At 45.2% G+C, this 11877-nt stretch overlaps 1 protein-coding gene across 7 annotated transcripts in view; it reads left to right on the top strand.

The window, feature by feature from the left end:
- rassf4a (Ras association domain family member 4a) overlaps positions 1-3100 on the top strand; it is a 264606-nt gene extending 261506 nt beyond the window's left edge. For 6 of the 7 annotated variants that reach the window (XM_043678853.1, XM_043678856.1, XM_043678854.1 and 3 more), the window contains one exon: positions 2115-3100. In XM_043678853.1, the coding sequence (XP_043534788.1) occupies positions 2115-2184 (70 nt within the window). In that variant the 3' untranslated portion in view covers positions 2185-3100. Of the gene's footprint in view, positions 1-1375 lie in introns of all 7 variants that reach the window. The other variant, XM_043678857.1, reaches the window with a different exon arrangement.
- The last annotated feature ends 8777 nt before the right edge of the window (positions 3101-11877 follow it).

Below are 11877 nucleotides of genomic sequence, written 5' to 3' on the forward strand. Positions count from 1 at the left end.
CTCTATCAAGTCACCTCTCTTCCTTCTTCTCTCTAGTGTGAAAAGCCCTAGCTCACTCAACCTCTCTTCATAAGATAAGCCCTTCAATCCAGGCAGCATCCTGGTAAAGTTCCTCTGCACCCTCTCTACAACATCTCCATCCTTCCAATGATGAGGCGACCAGAATGGACACAATATTCCAAGTGTAGTCTAACCAGGGTTTTATAGACCTGCAGCAAAACCTCACGGCTCTTAAACTCAGTCCCCCTGTTAATGAAAGCCAAAACACCATACGCCTTCATAACAACCCTATCAACTTGGATGGCAACTTTTGAGGGATCTATGTACGTGGGCCCCCAGATCCTGCTGTTCCTCCATGCTGGCAAGAATCCTGTCTTTAACCCTGTATTCAGCATTCAAATTCAACCTTCCAAAATGAATTACTTCACATTTATCCAGGTTGAACTCCATCTGCCACTTCTCAGCCCAGCTCTGCATCCTGTCAATGCCTTGTTGTAGCCTACAACAGCCCTCGACACTATCTACAATACCGCCAACTTTTGTGTCATCGGCAACTTACTAAACTACCCTTCCACTTCTTCATCCAAGTCAGTTATAAAAGCTACAAAGAGCAGGAGCCCAAGAATAGATCCCTGTGGGATACCACTGGTCATCAACCTCAAGGCAGAATGCTTTCCATCGAATACCACTCACAGTCTTCTTTCGGCCAGCTAATTCTCCATCCAGACAGCCACATTCCCCTGTATCCATACCTCCTACCTTTCTGAATTAGCCTACCATGGGGAGCCTTGTCAAATGCCTTACTGAAATCCATATACACCACATCCACTGCTCAACCTTCATCAACTTGGCTCGTCACATCCTCAAAGAACTCAGTAAGACTTGTGAAGCATGATCTGCCCCTCACAAAGCCATGTTGATGATCTTAACCAAACTATGTTTTTCCAAATAGTCGTAGAGCCTATCTCTCAGAATCCTTTCCAGCACCTTGCTTACCACAGACATAATATTCATTCACAGAATGTGCATGTCAGTGGTTAAGTTGGCATTTATTGCCTATCCATAAACTGGCCTGATGACCTGCTAATATTCTTGACTCCATGCCCTTACTAACAACAGTGGGCTGAATTTTCCCAGCCCCTGAACGTGGGCATGGGCATGAAAGTTGAGAGAATTATATGAGATCAGCAATGAGGAGCTTTCCACCATCGAGAGCCATAAGCTTAATTTCAAACCAAATGTTGAATGGGGGTGAGATTCACATTAATGAGCAGCAAGGGACTTCTTTGCATGTAGTAGTGTCTATTAATGTCTTTATTATTACACTACCGTGCCTCACTGATGTGCCATTTCCCATTCTATCAACTGCATATAGAAACTAGATGGCAACTATTCCTGGCATGAAAGTCAGGGTGGTGACCTGGCAACTCTGTCTCATCGCTTGCTCCTCTAGATTTCTGTCAGTCACCAAAATATCAAGCTATGCCCCATAGGCAGCAATGCTCCCCACTTCCTTCCAGCAAGACCTCCAGATCACTGTCAGCAAAGAGGAGTGCCAGCAGTTACCTTCTGTCAGATATATCTGGGGCAAATAAAGTGAAACATGTGGGCCAGCTGCAGACTGCCAGTGCTTGACCAGATACATAGCTGGTCATTGAAGATGGCACCAGTGCCAAGAATCCTAGGAGGTCCTGGTTGTGGCCAGTACCTCCACCTATAGTGAATCCAACAAGTGAAGCACTTAGGGGGCGAGGTACAAAGTTGATGAGGCAAGTTTGGCAAGATAACACAAGAAAGCCCACTGGTGCCTGTAAAGAGAAACCCTCCATGAAACTTGCCAAAATTGACCACATTAGCCAACATTTGGTAAAATTCAGCCTACAATCTTTACTATGATGTCCGACTAGCAAATGTGATTGGAGCTGAGACTACAAAAAGATCAGCAATGATCTACTGAACGGCAGAGCAGGCTCAGTGGGCCAGATGATCTCCTCCTGCTCCTAGTTCCTATGTTCTTATGTAAGCACAGTGCATAAAATCAGTCGGGTGACTGAATTTGACATGTCTGCAAAACAAAAACTGGTTATGAACATAATATTATTCTTCTCTTGAAGATACAGTGCACTGAAATCCATGATACATCAGCAGTTGGAAGACCTCATAGAGACCGAAGACTATATTTGAACTTCCTGCATCTTTAAAAATGTTGAAGCACTAGGAATCCAGTTTGGACGAGTTATTTTGAACAATGAACTTAAAGCAAAAGTTTTGTTTTACATATTCAATTTGTTAAAAATTACATTGCCCTTTTCTCACGTGTTTTGTCAAAATTAGGTCTTTGTTTGTTAACATGAAAAGTTTTTTGAGTAAATGTTCTTTGAATTAATGTTTTAATAATGTGTAACACTTCCACAAATTTTATCTTTTAAATACACCCTCAATTACCATTTTTCAAATGTTGTTAAACTTATGTATTATTTGACCAAAGCAAGGTTTTACAAGTGTGAATATATATATTTCAAGAGAACTCTTTTTCAGGATTTGAATGACTGATATGAATTATTATATTTACATTTCTTTGGTAATATGGATAAGTTTTATTTAGTCTGTGTTTTAAAGGTCAAGCCTTACATACATTGTGATAAAGATAGAGCAATCTTGTCTCCAAGTGACAGTGAAAATTATATAAAAGCAAAAGCTTGCAGATGCTGTAAATCTAAATTGAACGCCGAAAATCCTGGAGAAATCCAGCTGGTCTGGTAGCATTTGTGGAGAGAGAAAAACAGAATTTTGAGTTAGATTTGAGAGTTCTTCAGATTTCGTCTTCTTTTCTGTTAACAATCATAGCTCTATTGCTTTTCAACACATGCTGCAGACCTACTAGCTTTCTCCCAACAGTAAAAATTGGCTGTTCAATATTTGTGTAAAGATCTGTAGCTGGGGAGCCGGTTGCCATGGTTATAGGTTTGTTCGCTGAGCTGGGAAGTTGATTTGCAGTTTGGCAAACATATCCACAACCACGGCAAAAATTAACGACCTTACAATTGCTACATCTTTTTCTACCACCATTTTGAGCTCAATAAAGTTTTAATTAAGAAAACATGAATTGTGACATGTGGTGAATTTGTAAAAAGCAAAAAAAAATTATACACTCTCTATACTATTATAAATGGATTTGGTGCCAATGGAACTTGCCAATAGTGTGTAACACCCTTGCTTGTAAGTCATTGGTGGTCTTCAACAATTTGGCAGTTCATTAGTTGGAAATCTCAGTGAAGAAAGTACAAAAATACTGGCAATCATTAGAGTAGGGAGATAGGTGGCAGATGAAGTTCAATGCAGAGAAGTGTGAGGAGGAACATTTTAGTACACAAACCATGGAGAAATAGTATAAGATAAAGGGTACTATTCTGAAATGTGTGCAGGAATTGAGAGAATTGGGTGCACGTGCATAAGTCATTAAAAATGGCAGGACAAGTGGAGGGAGCAGTTAATAAAACGTACAGTATTCTTGGCTTCACTAATAGGAGTATAGAGTATAAATGCAAGGAAGTTATCCTGAACTTATAAAGGATGTTAGTTAGAACTCTGCTGGGGTTTATGTACAGTTCTGGGCACCACACTTTAGGAAGAATATCAACGCATTGGAGAGAGGGCAAAAGAGGTTTATGGGAATGGTTCCAGGGTAAGGACCTTTAGTGATGAGGACAGCTTGCATTCCTTGAAGAGGAGAAAACTAGGCAGAGATCTGATAGAAGTTTTTAAAATCAAGAAAGACTTGGACAGAGTAGACATGGGGAAAGTGTTCCTGTTCATAAGAGGATTGAGAACTAGAGGCACAGATTTAATATGTTTTGCCAAAGAAGCAAATGTGAACTGAGAAAGAACTGCTTCACACAGTGAGTACTTGGGGTCTTGAATGCACTGTCTAGAAGGAAACAAGTTCAATTGAGGTCATTCACTGATTGCTTTCTTTTAAAGTTATGTGTCGGGTTACAGCAAAAAGACAGGAAATGTGAACAAAGCCAAAATGCTATGATGAAAGTCTCATGAAGTAAAGTTGAGTAGGTCGGTGCTCATTTGGGTTTAGAAGAATGAGTTTAAAGGAGATGGATGACTGGATACAGTTGATACCTGGAGGATGTTTCCTCTTGTGGAAGAAAATAAAACGAGGGACAATTTAAGAATAAGAGGTCTGTCATTTAAGTCAGAGGTGAGGAGACTGTTTATCTCTTGAGGATTGTCAGAGTGTGGAATTCTCTTCCTCAGAAAGTACCGAAGGCTGGGTCTGTAAATCTACTCAGGATTCAGTTAGATACTTTTGACAGGAAAAAGTGAGGACTGCAGATGCTGGAGGTCAGAGTCAAAAAGTGTGTTGCTGGAAAAGCACAGCAGGTCAGGCAGCATCTGAGGATCAGGAGAGTCGATGTTTCGGGCATAAACCCTTCATCAGGAATGCGGGGTGGGGGAAGGGGGCCCGTGTGGCTGGAGGAAGATGAGGCGTTCTTCCTCCAGGTGTCAGATGGCTAGGATTTGGCAGTGGAGGAGGCCCAGGACTTGGCAGAGTGGGAGGGGAAGTTGAAGTGGTCAGCAACAGGGAAGTGGGATTGTTTAGTGCGTGTGTCCTGGAGATGTTCTCTGCAACCTTCCACAAGTTGGCCTCCATATCGCGAGTAACGGACACAGTAGATGAGGTGTTTGGATGTGCAGGAAAACCTCTGCTGGATGTGGAAGGATCCTGTAGGACTTTGGATGGAGGTGAAGGGGAGGTGTGGGCTAAGGTTTACACCTCTTGCAGTGGTAAGGGAGAGAGCCAGGAGTGGAGGGTGGTTTGATGGGGGCTTGATGGATCTAACGAGAGAGTTGCAGAGGGAATAGTCTGTGCGGAATGTTGATAGGGATGGGGAGGGAAATATATCTCTGGGGATGGCGTCTGACTGTGGGTGGCGGAAATGGCAGAGGCTGATGCATTGTATCCAGAGATTGGTGGGGTGGAGGGTGAGGATCAGAAGGGTTCTATCCTGCAGTTGGAGAGGTGGGGTTCAAGGGCAGAGGGGTAGGAAATGGAGGAAATGTGTTAGGGGACATTGTTGACCATGTGGGAGGGGAAATTTGAGGTCCTTGAAGTAGGAGGCCATCTTGGATGTTCTGGAGTGGAACTGCTCCTCCTGAGTTCAGATGCACTGGAGGCAGAGGAATTGGGAATAAGGGATAGCATTTTTACAGGAAGCAGGGTGGGTGGAGGTGTAGTCCAGGTAGTTGTGGGAGTCAGTGTTGTCTGTGTTGCGTCAGTCTCCGGAAATGGAGACAGAGGGGTGCAGGAAGGGGAGGGAGGTGTCTGAGATGGTCAAGGTGAACTTGAGGTCAGGGTGGAAGGTGTTGGTGAAATTTATGAAATGTTCAACCTCCTCACAGAAGCACAAGGCGGCCAATACAGTCATCAGTGTAGCTGAAGAAAGGTGAGGAATAGTGCCGGTGTAGCTATGGTCGATGGACTGTTCCATGTACCTGACAAAGAGGCAGGCATTGGAGAAGTTGCTGAGGGTCAGGACCAGTTCCGCCAATCGAATGAGTATGTTGGTGAAAGGGTAGTGGTGGGTCGAAGGAGAGGAAGAAACGGAGGACTTGAAGGCCTTCATCATGGCAGATGGATGTGTTCAGGGATTGGATGTTCATGGTGAAGATGAGGCATTGGGAGCCGGGGAACCAAAAGCCATGGAGGAGGTGGAGGACGTGGGTGATGTCCTGAATGTATGTGGAGTGATCCTAGACCAAGTGGGACTATACGGTGTCAAGATATGAGGAGATGAGTTTGGTGGAGCAGGAACAGGTGGAGACGGGTCGACCGGGGCAGTCAGGTTTGTGAATTTTGGGAAGGAAGTAGAATTGGGCGGTGTGGGTTTCCAGGACTATGAGGTGGGAAGCTAGATGGGAGATCCCCTGAGGCGATGAGGTTGTGGATATTCTGGGAGATGATAGTTTGGTGATGGGAGGTGAGGTCATGGTCGAGAGGGCAGTAGGAGGAGGTGTCCATGAGTTGGCATCTGGCGGTGTACAAGTCGGTGTGCCAAACTACCACTGCGCCGGCCCTGCCTGCTGCTTGATATAAGATACTCTAGATGCTTTTGTTTGGCCAGGGATGTGAAAGCTTTGGGTGACAAGATAGAAAGGCACACCTGAGACTACGGTCAGACCAGCTGTGATCATATTGTACACTGCAGAAGGCTCAAAGACCTGAATGAACTGCTCTTGTTCCTATGTTCCTATTTGCCTCTCGATATATGAACAGTTTTGACATCAAGTTTTGTTTGTTCATTGCATCTCAGATGCCAATTTTAAATCAAAAGACTTTTTCAAAATAGAAGTCAAACCATTTGCTGCTGATTATTTGAGGAAGTAAGGAATTAAGTTAACTTTGGGATGTGCCTATTTCGATAACTTACCCACATGAAATATGAGAATACAGATAGAAGATCCTTCGTCCGAAATGCTCGGGATCAGCTGTTTGTCGGAATTCAGAATTTTTCGGTTTTCAGAATGTGACAGTTTAATGGTGAAATTTCTAAAAAATCTTACCAGAGAAGCAGACTTCTAAGAATGTGTTTGGCCACTCCCCCATGTCAAATCTGAGTGACATGCAACGAGTGGGCGTCGACTTGGGGGACATTCACAGAGAATACACAGGCCATGCTTGGCCACGCCCCTCCATGTCACATCTGAGTGACACGCATCGAGTGGGTGTCGACTTATTAACTTTGCTCGCCAAACAACCTTGTTAATGAGAAAAAAACTTCACAAGAAAACCTTCGGATTTCAGAGTTTTTTGGTTTTTGGATTTCAGATAAAGGATCTTCTACCTGTCCTGTCCTTGCACTTTAAACTAACCACAGTGCAATGTCTGAGTATCAGAGCCTTACTACAGACCATGACCTTCTTGTGAAGATTATAAGAGATAGCTTGTATAAATTAGCTGCAGCAATGAACACAATAACAATCATCTCATAAAATCAAACATTCAATAAACTCATCCCTGTAAATTAGAAGTCAAATACTTTTATTTCTATTTTCAACATTTTTAATAACATATATGCAATTGGAAAGAAAACTAGAATGTGGATTAAAAACAGTTTTAGCAACTGCCTTTTATACTAAACTACTAGTAAGATTCCCTCACGAGATTGTCATTTTCTCAAAATCGTCAAGGATATTGGGAAGATTGCATAGGCTGGATGAAGGACACACATCTGAAATATTTGTCTTATCTCTTTATAGTGCAGTAAGATTATTTTGTGTCACAGTATCCAATTCTGTAGGACCTTCTCAATATTGACTAAAATTTGATAATTATTAGCAATTTACAAATTTCTTCCTTATTTTCAATACCGTGGGATAACTACCATCTAACCTTGGGGATTTGTTTCTTCTGTGTACCCCTGTTAATGTAAGCTTGAGTAAATGCTTAAAGCAAGCACTGTGTAATTTCATAATTTCATAATAATAGAAGCAAGAGGAGGCCATTTGGCCCATCGAGCCTGCTCCACCATTCATTTAGCTCATGCCTGATCTACCCATCGTCTGGCTCCTCCTACCTGCATTATCCCCATAACCCTTAATTCCCCTACCATGCAAAAACCCATCCAACAGTGTCTCGAATGTATGTAATGAAGCTACCTTTACTGCTTCCTTGGGCAGGAAATTCCATAGTTTCCATCCTCATCGCTGTCCTGAAGCTACTCCCCCTAATCTTGAGGCCATGTCCCCTCGTCTTAGTCTTACCCACCAAAACAACTTGCCTGCCTCTATCTCATCTATAGTTAGATACAAGAAAACTGCAGATGCTGGAATCCAAAGTAGACAGGCAGGAGGCTGGAAGAACACAGCAGGCCAGGCAGCATCAGGAGGTGGAGAAGTCAACGTTTCAGGTGTAATTCTTCTTCAGAACGAAGAGTCACACCCAAAACGTTGACTTCTCCACCTCCTGATGCTGCCTGGCCTGCTGTGTTCTTCCAGCCTCCTGCATGTCTACTCTATCTTATCTATTCCTGATGAAGGCCTTTTGCCCGAAACATTGACTTTTCTGCTCCTCAGATCCTGCCTGACCTGCTGTGCTTTTCTAGCACCACACTCTCGACTCTGATCTCTAGCATCTACAGTCCTCACTTTCTCCTAATTGATTTTAACCCTACTGCGAAGCCTCTTCCAAGGGTAACTACCTTGAGGGAGTTCTCCTCTCTCTACATGGATCTCAGTGAGTCTCTCTCTCACTGCTCCTCCCTGGGTTATCTCCTCTGCCCTGCAGTTCTTCAGCCACGTCCTGAAGCAGACTCGCTACCACAACCACATCTCCTTCCTCAGCACCTGCTGACAGAACCGACTGACCCTGCATGGACTCCGGACTACATTCAGACCATCGCAGATTGGACCTGAACAGGACAACCAGTACCTACAACAAATCCAAAGCCTCCAGAAACAGTTCTCCCTCCGGATCCTGCACTCCACACTCTCAGCCAGGCGTTGCCACCTCCTCTCCCTGCAGTCAGCCCTGCCTCAGCTCAGGGCCACACCTGCAAATAACCTGTTTTACATCCCCAGAAGAATTCACGCACTCAACAAACGCATTTTCTCCACCATATCGGACATAAAAGAACATAAGTTAAACAAACTTTCGTGTACTTACCTCAATACACGGGTTTCCTCGACCATTCCAGAAGCTTCTCCACAACCGCCGCAGCAAATGATGACATCACTTCCGCCCCCGACCACCTTACAGACGGCAGTCACTGCTGACCAAGCCACCTCCGCGATCGCCGTCCAGACAACCACCTCCACGATCGCCGCAGGATCCACTGCCGCAAGATCCGGCACCAACCTACTCTGTATATCACTTCCGCCCCCGCAGTTGCCACTGCCACAGCCAATTTCGCTCCCAGAAATGTCACTCACCAGAACACGGAGAACGCCACTGCCAATGTCACTTCCATCCCCAGTGACGTCACTCGCCAGAACTCAGCTGACGGCGTTGTGATGCCATGCTATACGTCACTTTCGCTCTGTAGGCACCGACGTAGGCCCCACTTCCGTTTCCATGCCTACCGTCACTTCTGTTGATGACATCACCCCGGTCCCCCATAACCGCACCCACTCAAGTGGCAGTCTCCAGCCCCACATCCCGCTCCAGCCCCATTCCAGGTCCCAGCTCCCAGTCCTGCCTTGTGTTTACTATTCTCCCAGACCTCCCCCTCACTGAGGATGAACGTTCAGTCCTCAGCAAAGGCCTCACTTTCATCCCTCTACACTCCTGGATTAATGGGTTCGACACGTATTGTGACGTGGAACATTTCTTCCTCTGACTCCAGGCCCACCTTTTCAACCAAGACCCCTATCCACCCACCTTTTCAACCAAGACCCCTTCTCTCACCACCAACACACCCCATCCGCCTGGCCTGTTACCCACCCTCGATCTCTTCATTTCTCACAGCCACTGTGACATAAACTACCTCAACCTGTCCAGCCTCCTCACCCACTTCAACCTCCCACCATCATGAAGTGCAGCCCTCTACTCCAACCCAATACCACCAGCAAACCCGCAGACAAGGGGCGTGCGTAGTAGTAGATTTGTGCACCGATCTCTACACCATTGAAGCCAGTCGCCAACTACACCTACCGGCCGCTCGATCATGACCTCACTTCCCATCACCAAGCCCATCATCTCCCAGACCATACACAACCTCAGCATTTCTAGGGATCTCCCATCAACAGCCTTCAATCTCATTGTCTGTGAACCCTGCACCACCCGATTCTACCTCGTACCGGAGATTCACAAACCTGACTTCTCCAGTGGCCCCACTGTCTCATCTTGCTACTGTCCCACCTAACTCATCTCTGCACACCTTGACACCGTCCTGTCCCCCTGAGTCCAGAAATTCCTCACCTATGTTCAGGACACCACCCATGTCCGATATCTCCTCCAAGACTTTCATTTCCCTGGCCCCTAATGCCTTATCTTCACCATGGACATCCATTCTCAGTGCACATTTATCCATCATGGTGAAGGCCTCCAACTTTCCTCCTCTCAAGCCTTCCCAAACCAGTACCCTTCCACTGACACCCTCATCCGCCTGGCTGAACTGGTCCTCACCCTTAACAACTTCTCCTTCCAATCCTCCCACATCCTCCAAACCAAAGGAGTAGCCATGGGCACCCGCATGGGACCCAACTATGCCTGCCTCTTTGTTGGGTACATGGAGCAGTCCATCTTCCGCAGTTACAATGGCACTACTCCCCACCTTTTCCTCTGCTACATTGATGACTGCATCGACATTACCTCGTGCTCCTTGACTCTGCAATCACATGGGATCAATGTGGATTTCACCAGTTTCCTCATTTCCCCTCCCCCAACTTAATCCCAATCCCAAGCCTGAACCTTGGCACCGCCCCTTTGACTGGTCCTACCTGTCCGTCTTCTGTGCTTTCCACCCCTCCGCTCCACCCTCCCCTCCAACCTATCACTTCCACCCTCACCTTCATCTATTTCCAGCTACCTACCTGCCAGCCCCAACCCCCTCCCATTCATCTCTCAATACCCCAGCCTACAAGCCTCATTCCTGATGAAGGGCTTATGCCTAAAATGTCGATTCTCCTGCTCTTCGGATGCTGCCTGACCTGCTGTGCTTTTCCAGCAACACACTCTCCTTAGCATCTGCAGGCCTCACTTTCTCCTACATCAGCCAAAAAAAAGCCTTGGCTTTAAAAATTCTCATCATCATTTTCAAATCCTCTCATGACATTGTCTCCCGATCTGTAATCTCTTTCAACCCCACAACTAGAGATACTTAAATTCCTGTAAATCAGACCTTCTGTGCACTTCCAATTGTTGCTCCACTTTTTAATTAAAAAGATTAAAACTTTTTAATTCAAACATTTTCTCTCAGCTTCTACGCAGAAGTGTCCCAGAGATTATATTTCAAAATAATCCTGTAAAAATTGCCAAATGTGTCACATCTTTCAAGATTTTACATGTCGCTAGAAAGAATCTTTATACACTGCATGCTGTCTGTGGTTCAGTTGGTAACACTGTTGTCTCCAAGTCAGAAAGTTGGACCTTCAAGTGCATTGTTGGAGTCTTGACCATATAATCAAAACCGACACTCCAGTGCAGTTACAACGAGATCTAGGTGTTCTTGTACATCAGTCAATGAAAGCAAGCATGCAGGTACAGCAGGCAGTGAAGAAAGCTTATGGCATGCTGGCCTTCATAACAAAAGGAATTGAGTATAGAAGCAAAGAGGTTCTTCTGCAGCTGTACAGGGCCCTGGTGAGACCGCACCTGGAATATTGTGTGCAGTTCTGGTCTCCAAATTTGAGGAAAGACTGGCTATTGGGGGAGTGCAGCGTAGGTTCACGAGGTCAATTCCCGGAATGGCGGGATTATCTTACGTTGAAAGATTGGAGCGACTGGGCTTGTATACCCTTGAGATTATGAAAGAGGCAGGAACAGGATACTGATTGAGGATGATCAGCCATGATCATAATGAATGGTAGTGCTGGCTCAAAGAGCAGAATGGCCTACTCCTGCACCTATTGTCTATTGTCTATTGCAGTTCTGAGAGAATGCTGTGCTGGTGGGTGTGCCGTTATTATGGAATGAGACGTGAACTGAGTCAATAGCTTGCATTGTTGGTGATGCTGTCTTTCAAGGTAAAGTCATTTGAGGTTCCACTAGCTTATAGGAGGATCATTGTGATAAATAAAAGGTAAACAGTTTCAGAGGACAACCAACAATATGTTACTGCTTGTGGCATCTTGCTGTGTGTCAATTAGCTGCATTGTGACAAGATTAGATTAGATTAGATTAGATTACAGTGTGGAAACAGGCCC

Source organism: Chiloscyllium plagiosum, chromosome 38 (assembly GCF_004010195.1).
Source record: "Chiloscyllium plagiosum isolate BGI_BamShark_2017 chromosome 38, ASM401019v2, whole genome shotgun sequence".
In the NCBI taxonomy this organism is placed as follows: Eukaryota; Metazoa; Chordata; class Chondrichthyes; order Orectolobiformes; family Hemiscylliidae; genus Chiloscyllium; species Chiloscyllium plagiosum.